This window comes from Saimiri boliviensis, chromosome 10 (assembly GCF_048565385.1).
Source record: "Saimiri boliviensis isolate mSaiBol1 chromosome 10, mSaiBol1.pri, whole genome shotgun sequence".
Classification (NCBI taxonomy): Eukaryota; Metazoa; Chordata; class Mammalia; order Primates; family Cebidae; genus Saimiri; species Saimiri boliviensis.
This window is the reverse complement of record NC_133458.1, coordinates 111,158,154-111,170,449: the sequence shown is the minus strand read 5'-3', so window position 1 is coordinate 111,170,449 and position 12,296 is coordinate 111,158,154. Positions and strand designations below refer to the sequence as shown.

General features: G+C 48.4%; 1 protein-coding gene across 1 annotated transcript in view; it reads left to right on the top strand.

Moving 5' to 3' along the window:
- The window catches only part of ADCY1 (adenylate cyclase 1), a 133,833-nt gene that overhangs the window by 84,496 nt on the left and 37,041 nt on the right, over positions 1–12,296 (top strand). Inside the window, exons 7-9 of the mRNA XM_003930840.4 lie at positions 1,052–1,193; positions 3,112–3,267; positions 12,080–12,274. Coding sequence (XP_003930889.3) covers positions 1,052–1,193; positions 3,112–3,267; positions 12,080–12,274 — 493 coding nt within the window. The remainder of the gene's footprint in view (positions 1–1,051; positions 1,194–3,111; positions 3,268–12,079; positions 12,275–12,296) is intronic.

Sequence of the window (12,296 nt, the reverse complement as noted above, 5' to 3'; positions counted from 1 at the left end):
TTCTGGCCCCTTTGTGGCCTCTCCTCTTCCTGACCTGGCATCCCTGGCCTGGCATCCCTCTCCCTCCCTCTTCCACTGCCTGCTCCTCTGGGGATCCCAGTGTGGTCACTGCTGGGAAAGGCCTCCTGAGCTCCCGAGCCCTGCCCTCACCCTCTCGGGATCCCAGTGAGCAAGGCAGCTCTGCCTTCAGCAGCCTCCCATCTGAGCCAGGTTCCCTGCTTTCGTCCTCAGCCATCAGGGACAAAATTTAATTATGAATCCCAGGCTGTTACCCTTCGAGGAATTCAAAAGGTTGTGCGGCGAAGTGAAGAATTGGGTTTGCAGGGAATGTTTTTGGAAGCTGGGGAGCCTGCTTCTCGCCCCATAAACCTGCGAACTCAGGCGTGCCCTGCTAAGGAGCAGAGGCTGTGCGTGTTTAGTTTTCTGCGGAGACGGTGCTAACTGTGGGGAAATTTCCTGCCCTCACGGGAAGATTGGCTTGGGGAGGCGTGAACGCTGGGCGCCACGGCATGTTTCTCACCACCCTGCTCCCCACCCCGCCTCGTGTGTGAACACCGTGGCCAGCCCTGACTTCCTGCTGCCCGGCGGGGTCTACCCACTTTTTGTGGTGCCAGACCAGACCGTGGTTGGGGAGGGACTTCCATTTCTCCTCTCTTCTTTCTCTTCTTCCCATCACTGCCACTTTTTTTCTCGACTTCCCTAATGAATCGTGACATATCCTTTCTCTCCCTGGGTTCCTCTGCTCTCCCTCTGGCCTGTGTCCCCCACCACAGCCATCCCTGTGTCCCCTGCCCCAGCCATCCCTGTGTCCCCTGCCTCAGCCATCCCTGCTCTGTCCCGCTGGGCATGGTTCCTGATGGCCCTGCTGAGTCTCTGTCTGCCGGGGCCCTCCCTTGTGGCCTGGGCGGACTTGCATGGGAGCTCGAATGCTCCCCGTGGAGCCTGCCCTTGGGGTGGGGGAAGCCTCTGCCTGTGCACCTTCCCGGTGAGGCCCCCAGACTCTGACAGCCATGGTTCCCCATTCATCCCCCTCTGCCTCCTCCTTTTGTAGGAAGGTTCATATAACAAAGACGACCCTGGCGTGCTTGAATGGGGACTACGAGGTAGAACCAGGTTACGGACATGAGAGGAACAGTTTCTTGAAAACTCATAACATCGAAACCTTTTTTATTGTGCCATCCCATCGCCGAAAGGTAGGCACTGGAGCCCCCTTTATCTGGTTGGTCCTTAGCTGCCGAGCCTGTGAGGAGCTTTACATATGTGACTGCTTCTGCTTCCTCTCCAAACACTGTGACTCCGGGCTGTGAACGTACTTGCTAAGAAGGGGAGGGGTGTCCCCACTGTTATTGTCCTGGGCCTTGCCTCTTACTGCTGTGGGGAGGGGTCTAGTGAGGGAGCCAGAACCCCTAGTCAGAGATCTGGAGTCACCTCAGGGCAGGCCATTCTGTGTCCTTCTTCCCCTCCCTGGGCTTTCACTGCCTCCCCTGCCAAGTGGGCATGAAACCCTGCAGGGAGGTCAGGGTGGGGACCTCTGTGAACTAAGGGGTGCTGGGCATGCAGGTGAGCTGTTACCATCTTACATGGGGCATTTGAGGTCATCCTGCCAAGAGAAAAGTGGTTTGGACCTGATCAAGAGTGATCAAGCTGCTTTCAGGCCCCGGTGAGGGGTCAGGAGCAGGTTAGAGTGCAGGGCTTAGGTGAGGGGTTCAAGGCTCAGGTGAGGGTACAGCACTTAGGTGAGGCGTACAGGGCTCAGGTGAGGGGTACAGGGCTCAGGTGAGGGGTACAGGGCTCAGATGAGGGTTCAGGGCTTAGGTGAGGGGTTCAGGGCTCAGATGAAGGGTTCAGGGCTCAGATGAGGTATTCAGGGCTCAGGTGAAGGGTTCAGGGCTCAGATGAGGTATTCAGGGCTCAGGTGAAGGGTTCAGGGCTTAGGTGAGGTGTTCAGGGCTCAGGTGAGGTGTTCAGGACTAAGATGAGGGGTTCAGGGCTCAGGTGAGGGTGCAGGGCTCAGGTTAGGTGTTCAGGGCTCAGGTGAGTTGTTCAGGACTAAGATGAGGGGTTCAGGGCTCAGGTGAGGGTACGGGACACAGGTGAGGGGTTTGAGCTCAGGGGAGGGTCGATGGTTCAGGTGAGGGTGCAGGGCCATTACTGTGTTGGCTCTTTTTAAATAAAGACTCTATGGGAGCTAGTCATGGAGCACCCCAGTGGATGCAGGCTGCCAGGCTCTGTCACACTGACATAGACAATAGCATCCAGTCCTGTAGTGTGAGGGAGAAGGGGTGACAAGGTAGGTACATTGTACAGCTCCTCTTTAGAGAAATTTGAATAGTGGGAGGGGAAAAGGGAGAATGCTCAGAAGAAGGGGCTTTTGTTGTTTTGAAGAGTAAAGGAGGTTTGTGCCTACCTGTAGGGGCCAGAGAAGGTGAAGGTGAGAGGTGGGCAGTGAGACCAAAAAAGGGGTACCACATTCCTGGAGAGGAGATGGGGTCAGAGCTGCTGGGGGAGTGCAGGAGCTTTGGGCTCACTCAGAAGACAGGCCAGCCAGCAGGAACAATGACAGTAAATATTCATGGGGTCCCACTCTCCTATCACCTCATTTGATCTTGAGAAGGCCCCAAGGGGCGGGTGGGTGATGTTCATCCAATTTTGCAGGTGGAATTTTACCAGAACCTGAGGAATTGAGGTTCTGAGCCTCAGCTGGGTGCACTGCCCAGCCCTCCCCATCCTACAATCTCTTTCCTTGTCTGTAGAAGGGGACATACTGGGAACTGAATGGGGTAACAAAGACCTTTACTCCAAGCCCTGGTTGTCTTTCTCGACCAGGGCCTCCAGACTTCCCCCCACTTGGCTTAAGGATCTCCATGCATCACTTTGGCTTCTAGAGGCCTTTGGTGCAGTTCGAGAATGGAATGATTTGGAAGTGGGTTGTGGTTTCGTTTGCTGCTGTATTCTTGGCATGTTCCCCAATGCCGGGCTTGACGTAGGTGATGAGCAAATGAATCCCAGTGCCCTGGGGTGGCTGTGGCTATCAGGATCACATTCCCAGCCCGAGAGGCAGAATGTGTCTCATTGAGAGCATTTCTCCCTGCCCCTCGTGTGTTCGCACAGATATTTCCAGGCCTGATTCTCTCCGATATAAAACCGGCCAAGAGGATGAAGTTCAAGACGGTCTGCTACCTGCTGGTGCAGCTCATGCACTGCCGGAAGATGTTCAAGGCTGAGATCCCCTTCTCCAATGTCATGACCTGTGAGGACGATGACAAGGTAGGAGTGGCAGGGAAGCCTGCCGCGCTGGAGCTGCCAGGGACAGATTTCCGTCCCGCCCTCCCAATGTGGTCCCCATGCCGTTTGGCTGGAGCAGAATTCCCTGTTGACATGTGGATAGTCTTGTAAATGCTGCTCAGAGCTGAACTACTTTTTATTTCCTGCAAAAACCATTATGGTGTACCTTTCTGCTCCTTGGCATTCTTTGTATTTGTCCACAATGTATGTATGTATTTGCATTTATCCGTAAGTTCAAGCTAAAATTCCCCTCCTGCTGTCTAAATGGCCTCTGAGGATGTTCGTTCCGGGCACATGTGCTGGGCCCGCCCTCCTTAGGTGGACCTCACACTAAGCCTGGCCCTGCCCACCTGTTGTCCTTGTCTCCTGCATCCAAGCCTGTGCCTCGGCTGTCTGGGCCTGTGTGGCTTCCCGGCTTCCTCTCTGTGCAGGAGCGCGCTGCCTGCAGACGGCCTTCCCCTGGCCCTCTCAGTCAGCAGCCCAGCCGGGACGTCCAGACGGGCAAAACACTGTCTTGTCTGCAGTCTCCACCTCTGACCCCTTGCCTGCAGTGCCCGATTCCCCACCCCAGGACCCTGGGCTTCCCAGCTTTGCCCAGTTATGGAAAACACAGCTTTGCGTCAGGTGCCATGGGCAGGGTGAGCCTGGAAGCCTGGGCCTTGGCAGTTCCAGTGTCACCCCTTCATCTCTATCTGCCCCCGAGACGGGGCTCCCTACTGCGGTGCTGCCGCCTTGTGATGGGTGAAAGCAAGTCCGAAATGGGGAGGAGAATAGCATCTCCACTGCAGGAGCCATCAAAGGGTGGTGACGGGGGGCGGCAGGCGGGTGGTCTCTGCCAGGAAGTCTGTGGTGGTTCCAGCAGGGTGTGTGCCAGAGACCAGGGGAGCAGGTGCAGTCTGTGTGCACACAGCAGCCTCCACCTGCAGCAGTCACCCTCTGTGGGCGTCCAGGCCTGTCACCACTCTCTTCTCACCCCCCTGCCACCCGCACCTCCAGACTCAGCCCAGGCCTGCCAGCCTCAGCTTTTGATGGAGCCCAACTTTGGAGCTGGAATTAGGCATCAGGTGGGAGAGTGCATTGCACCGTCTGTGACCTTGGCACAGCTTTTGTGAGCAAACGTGTCCTGAGTTTAGGGGAATGGCTTACAAAGGCTCTTGGACAGACTGGGACCACCTCAAACTGTCCTCTCCCTCAGGGTCTCTGTTCCCCAGCTGTGCTCATTCAGTGGTGGGGGAGCCAGGGCGGTGGGGACCAGCCTCTAGGTGGCAGTGTTGCACAAGGGCTCAGGTTGCACAAGGGCCCAGTCATGGCCTGGAGGGTGGGAACTATTTAAGAAAATTATTCACACATTGGGAGGCTGAGGAGGGTGGATCACGAGGTCAGGAGTTCAAGACCAGCCTGGCCAAGATGGTGAAACCTCGTCTCTACTAAAAATACAAAAGTTAGCTGGGTATGGTGGCAGGTGCCTGTAATCCCAGCTCCTCAGGAGGCTGAAGCAGGAGAATCGCTTGAACCTGGTGGGTGGACATTGCAGTGAGCAAAGATTGCACCACTGCACTCCACCCTGGGCGACAGAGTGAGACTCTGTCTCAAAAAAAAAATAAAAATAAATTAAAAAAAGGAAAAGAAAAAAATTATTCAATTACACTTGCTGAAACACAGTAAGATAGTCTGTACGCAGGACCTTAGCTATAGCATGGGTACCACAGCCAGTGGAGTCATGCCTTTGGGGAGAGGGGTCGGACTCAGCTCCTAACAGAAGGAGGGGAGTGAGGGTCAGTGGATGGAAAATTTCTAAGAGGAAACATAGATGTAAGGGGATGCTGGCCAACCAACCCAGCACAATTCCTCCTGAAGACAGGCCCAGGTGATCTGGCTCCCCTGGGGGCTGGTGGAAGGTGAGGAACATGATCAGATAGGAGGGTGATGGGATATTGAGGGTGGGGTGTTCTTGTTAAAACTGGATTTTATAAGTAAGTGCACTGTTGGGCCTGGGAGAAGTTTCAGAGCCTGGCTCAAACTTGGTCAAGCAGAGAAACTGTGTCAGACCCCACACATCTGATGCCTCTCCTGTAGGTTGAGATCCATCCCTCACTGAGTGGTCTGGATGTCCTCCTGGGGGTTTGGTCTCCCACCCTGCAACGGGGGTGACCATGCATGTAGCTTCAGGTCCTCCCAACTGCCACTGTCACCAGTGCTGCAAGGATGAGCTCCTGCCATCGGACCTTACCCTCCAGGGCATTCACGCCGGCTCTGTTTCTTCTCTCAGCACTCTCTCCTGATCGTAAACGTAATTGGTTATGGAAAATCTAGAGAAACACAAAAATGCACAAGGGAAAAAATGCAAAGCATTTATCTGTAATTCCACCATCCCACAAAAAAGCTATCATGAACATTTTGTTCCTTCCCATTTCTTAAGTGTGTGTGTCTCTGTATATTTTAATAAACTCTACTGGATGATACACAGCCAGTTTGGTTGCTTATTTTTTTTTTTTTTACTTGCCAATTATATCATAAACATTTCCTTAGACTATTAAATGCTTGTAAAAAATAAGATTTTTTTTGTCCTTATTTTACTTTAAGTTCTGGGATACATGTGCAGAACATGCAGGTTTGTTACATAGGTATACAAGTGTCTTGGTGGTTTGCTGCACCCATCAACCTGTCATCTAGGTTTCCAGCCCCGCGTGCATTAGGTATTTGTCCTGATTGTCTCCCTCCCTTTGCCCCCCAACCCCTGAACAAGCCCTGCTGTGTGATGTTTCGCTCTCTGTGTCCATGTGTTCTCACTGTTCCAATCCCACTTATGAGTGAGAACATGTGGTGGTGGTTTTCTGTTCCTGTGTTAGTTTGCTGAGGATAATGGTTTTCAGCTTCATCTATGTCCCTGCAAAGGACATGAACTCATTCTTTTTCATGGAGGCAAAAAATATTATTTTTAAAAATCATTATGTAGATTTCCTGTCGAAGTTAGAGAAACCGTTTATTTAATCAACCTCCATTGATATTTAGGTTATTTCTGTAATGTTTGAATGAAGCAGATTGTGGACAGAGCTTTTGGTCATGAAAGTGTGTTTACTTCTCTGGTGGTTTTGTGTAATGGAATCGAGAGAGTCAAGTGTCAGCCTGAATGTGTGTAGCCTGTTAGGGCTGTTATGCTCAACGGGCCCACCAGGTGGGGAACGTGCCATTGCCTGTCTGAGCCAGCGTGGGACACGTCTCTGTTCTGGTTTCCTAATGCCTGGCAGCACAATTGTCCCCTCTAATAGGTACCCCCAGAAACCTCCCAGTTTGGTCTCTCTCCTTTTATTGAGTGCTGCTTTTGGCCTTCTCTTCACACTTAAATATTGAAGCTTGAATTAAAAAATAAAAGCTGCATCCTTGAGGAATCGCCACACTGTCTTCCACAATGGTTCAACCAGTTTACACTCCCACCAACAGTATGAAAGAGTTTTTGTCCTTTGTAGGCACATGCATGAACCTGGAAACCATCATTCTCAGCAAACTGACACAAGAACAGAAAATCAAACACAGCATGTTCTCACTCAGGCGGGTGTTGAACAATGAGAACACATGGACACAGGGAGGGGAGCATCACACACGGGTCTGTTGAGGGGGGAACAGTGGAGGGACAGTGGGGTGGTTGGGAGGTTGGGGAGGGATAACATGGGGAGAAATGCCAGATGTAAGTGATGAGGGAATGGACGCAGCAAACCACATTGCCATGTAGGTACCTATGCAACAATCCTGCATGTTCTGCACATGTACCCCAGAACCTTAAGTGCAATAATATATATATATATATATATATATATATATATATATATATATGCAACTTCCAGACATTATTCAAAAATTAAGTCCTTCAAGATGTTTGCTATTTTGTATTTCCTTCTAGAAAATCAGTTTGGTTGTGCACCAGAGGTTAATGCAAATAGGAGTTTATCACTTTGTCTTCTGTGCTCTTTTCATTAGGTGACAGACTTTAGAAATCTTGGAGGCACAGACAATTCCCAGTCATTTCTTTTTTTTGAGACAGAGTCTTGCACTGTCACCCAGGCTGGAGTGCAGTTGTGCGATCTCAGCTCACTGCCATCTCTGCCTCCTGGGTTCAAGCAATTCTCCCGCCTCAGCCTCCCGAGTAGCTGGGACTACTGGCATGCACCACTGCGCCCAGCTAATTTTTTAGTATTTTTAATAGAGACAGGGTTGCACCATGTTGGCCAGGATAAATCCCAGTCATTTCTAAGTGACCGGATGGCCTCCTGCTGCAGGAGGGAGGGGGTGTGTGATCTCACCACTGGCTTGTTGGTTGGTGGGGACTTTGTTTTTAGAGGTTGGTCTCGTGTCTACTGGTGTCATGAACATCCTATTTTACAAATGTCTTAGCAAATCTTACGGGGATAGCCTGCGGTATTTCTTTGTAGTGGAATTGCTGGGTCAAATGGTCTGTTTTAATTTTGTATAGCTGTAGTGAAATCGTTCTCTTTCAAGCACTTTCTGTGCTCGCTCTGGCACCTGAGCCTTGGTTTCCTCAATGGAGTCAGCACTGTGTTTTAGCTTGGTTTAAAAAATCACCAGTATGCTCAATGCAATGTCTTTTCTTCTCTCCTTCTGATCCACCTAGGGGCTCTCCTATCCCATCTCCTGGGCATTTTGTTTAAACATGGCTAGGAATTTTTTCAAAATATAACTTCTACCATGTCTATCTGAATTTAATGAAGATAAAATTTCAGCTTGTTGGGTCCACAGTTTTTGAAACCAATTGCAATAATGTTTTACTTAATTCTGTTGCATTTTTTTTTTGATCTACGATAGTATGTTTTTCAAATCGTGATAATTTTGTTTTCTCTTTTTCATCCTATGTTAAATGATTGTAATAGGGTGAGCATTTTTTTATTTTGGTCTGGCTTTAATAGTTACATAGGGTTTTACCACTAATTGTGATGCTTTGGGTTAGGAATAATAGTATATGGCTAATTATTTCAAGAAAGTGAGCCATTTGAGTTGCTTTTGAATTTTTTCTTTTAGTAAGTGGATATTGAATTTTAGAAAATACTGTTGAGTAGGTATTAAGATGCTTAGCCTGGTGGTTCCCCGTCTGACTATTAATATGGTCAGTGATATCACTGTATCCTCCAGGGTTCCTTTGACATTGTAGGAGCCTCACTTTCCTGTCCATTGCTACGGTCTTGGGCTACTCCTGGTACATTTTCAGAGATTTGCGTATCATCTACTCACTGAGGGAAAGCTACCTTCCTCTCAATGTGTTGGCCACTCTCGTGACTGCCTGCCACAGGCCAGGATTTATGACTGTGGAGGAATAGCAGGTGAGCTGACAGGTAGAGGATGCAGGGTGGTGACGGGATTTGGAGGTGTGGCTGACCTGAGGGTAGACCAGTGTCTATCATTCCTGACCTGAGGGATGATCCATATCCATTAGCCCTGACCAGAAAATGAATCTGTGTCCCTCAGCCCTGACCACAGGGAGGATCTGTGTCCCTCAGTACCTGACTTGAGGGTAAACCTGTCCTCCAGTCCCTGACCTGAGGGTAGCTTTGTGTGGATCTGCCCCAACAGGAGGGTAGATCCACGTCCATCTCCCCTGGCTTAAGGCTGGACATGTGTCCATCAGCCCTGACCTCAAGGTGGGCTTGTGTCCATCAACTCTTCATGTGAACTCTCAGAAGTGTCAGACCAGGGAGCAGTTGACACTGACCACTGGTCTTCCGAACAAGCCCAACCTCAGGTAGATACCCAGTGACTGCAGGGGACTCACATCAGGGTTTGCTTGTCTGTGTGGTAGCCTGAATAGGCAATGGAAAAGCTCCTGGGTGCAGCAGAGACTTGCAGTGGTAAGGACTCGGAGCATCATTTCCTCATGATCTCCAGCCTCAGGGCAAAGGTTCCCCTTGAGTCTGGGAAATTTTACCTGGAATCATCCCTCTAAATGGAATCATACAGTATGTGATCTTTGAAGTTGGCTTTTTCTTCACCCAGCTTTATGCTCTTGGGATCCACCCAAGCTGTGTGTGGTGAGAGTGCCTTCCTTTCATGGCTGAGTAGTCCTTCACGGTGTGGAGAGAACACCGTTTGTTTAGCCATTCGCCTATTGAAGGGCATTTCTGTTTCCAGAATTTAACTTTTACAAATAAAGCTGCCATAAACGTTGTGCGAAATTTTCACAAACTGCTGAACTGTTTTCCGGAGTGTCTGTTTTATATCCCCATTCTCAGTGTTTGAAGGATCCAGTTCCTCTGCATCTGCACCAGCAGATTTGGTGTTCTCTCTCTCTCTCTCTCTCTCTCTCTCTCTCTTAAATGTCACTGTTCTGATAAGTATGTAGTGATAACTCACTGTGATTTTATTTTTGCATTTCTCAGTGGCTGAGGATGTTGAACATCTTTTCATGTGCTCATTTTTTTTATCCATATGTTCTTTTGCCCTTTGGTGAACTGTCTCTTCATGTCTTTTGTCTGCTTTCTGGTTGGATTATTTGATTTTTTGTGTGCTGTTCGTTTTTGAGAGTTCATGATATATTCCAGAAATGAGTCTTTTGTTAGAGATGTGGTTTGCAGTTATTTTCTCTCAGTCTGTAGCTTGTCTTTTCATCATCTCATGAGGGTCTTCTGTTCTGTCTCCCAGAACAGATGTTTTCAGCTTTGAAGATAACAAATTTATTGATTTTTCTCTTTTATGAATCATGTTTTTGGTGTCATATCTAAAAACCTTTTGTATAACTCAAGTCCCAAACTTTTGACATACATTTTACTCTAAGAGTCTTATAGTTTTACAGTTAATAGTTAAATCTATGATCCATTTTGAGTTCACTTTTTTGAGTTCATTTTTTAATAAGATGTAAGTTTCACTTATGTTTTAGATTTTATTTTTGCTTGTGGATGCCTGGTTGCTCTAGCACCATTTGTTGAGAAAGTATCCTTCCCTCGTTGATTGCTTTTGTACTTTTGTCCAAAGTCAATTGGCCATACTTATGTGAGGCTATTTCTGGGTTCTCTATTCTGTTCCATTTATCTGTTTATCTATCTGTCTGCCAACACCATACTGTCTTGATTAATGCAGTTATATAAGTCTTAAAATCAGGTAGAGTGATTCTTCTTGCTTTATCGTTTTAAAGAAAAGTGGGCCATTCTATTTCCCTTCCCTTTCTGTTTACGTGAATGTGGCTATGCCTCTGCATTTATTTAGATTTCCTTTGATTCCTTTCATCAGCATTGTGAGGTGTTCAGCATATGAGACCTTGCCATGTTTTGTTAGATTTACACCTTGTATTTAATTTTCTCAGTGATGATAAGTGATACTACATTTTAATATTGGTCCTCCTTTTCTCATCATTAGTATAGAGAATGCCATTTTTTATGTTTATCTTTTATCCTGTGGAACTCACTAATTTGTTCTAGGGGTGGGTGGCGTCCCTTGGGGTTTCTTTGTGCCTTGTTTATCCCAGACTAGAAACCAGAGAAGCTGGCAGCCAAAAAATGCTACTGGGTGCAGACCAACTTTTTAAAAGCTGCTCCACCCGCCAAAAAAGCTAGTTCTTTCTAGGCCAAAAAAAAAAAAAAAAGGGCAACCTAGCAAAACAGAAAACTTTTAGACAACAACCACCCTATCATAGCCAAAGATTGTGGAAAAAAAAAAAAAATCCGTGGCCCCAGTTCCACCCAGGCCAGCAAATACCATGTGGGGAGCCTCGACTTTCATCTTTATTAGGCTGTGTGGAGGCACACCAAGGCCCCGCGGACATAGTGCCGTAGTGCCAGACGAACCTCAGTAGAAGTGGAGATGCTCATCGCCATTGAGTAGTAATGAGCTCCCGCTTGTATTGTCAGTGGATGCCTAACGAGGAATCTGAACATCTATATCTATTCAACAGTAACAAGGTGCCTGGTGTCACTTTGTGCCAAGTGTCAAGCTGTCATGGAGGATGAGTGGGAAACCTAGAATTCTACCCACACTGCCCCAGGTGACACCACCCACCCCACACTGTTTTCCTTTGAGTCACAAGGTCCCTGAGGTCACCCTCTTCTTTCCACCTTTCACAGTCTATGTGTTTATTTTATTTTATATTGTCAGTGTGTTTACCACTCAGTAGGAATAAAAACAAGTGTGTTCATTTAGTCTTTTCTGGAACCTCGTGGCTAGCCTCTTTTAATACTCTTATTTTCGTCTCAAATGTATGAAGTACCAGAGGTCCTGTTTGTGAAGCACTGATAGTGAGCTCATGGAGAGTGATTTTAAATGAGACCTTATTTTTCTTTCGGCAAATGGGTGCTTTCTTGTATCCCTCGTGTGACATATGGAAGCTGTGGAGGGGAGGCTCACTCTGTTCCCGTCAGCCCTGGCCAGAGTAAGAGATTGGTGAAGCCACTTCTTTTGCCACTGTTTCTCTCTCTTAGAAGGAGGGGGTTGGACTCCTGCTCTTGTAACTCTGGGGCGTCTCTTTCTGCACGTGTTGGGGTTTTATGAATTTAGGAAGCTGCTCTTACTGGGTGCTGTTCTCCCCACTGCACACATGTTTAATCACATAACCCTTGCTGCTGTGCCTTCACACAGGGGCCATAAAACCCCCATTACAGGTGTGGGAACCCCAACACTGACTGCCGAGATGTCTCACCTGCCGTCTCACCACTAGCAGGGCAGAGCCATGATTATTAAATCTCAGATTCCCAAACCCGACCCCAGCCTGCAGTGGATCAGGCTGGAGGGAGGGTACGGGTGCTTTTCTTCAGTAAGTGGAGAATTTGATGATATTCCTTTATTTCCATGATGGCTCCAGCGGAGGGCATTAAGAACAGCCTCGGAAAAACTCAGAAACCGCTCATCTTTTTCCACCAACGTTGTCTACACCACCCCGGGCACTCGTGTCAACAGGTACATCAGCCGCCTCTTAGAAGCCCGCCAGACAGAGCTGGAGATGGCAGACCTGAACTTCTTTACCCTGAAGTACAAACATGTTGAACGGGAGCAAAAGGTAAGCAGCTCTGGTTTTCGGC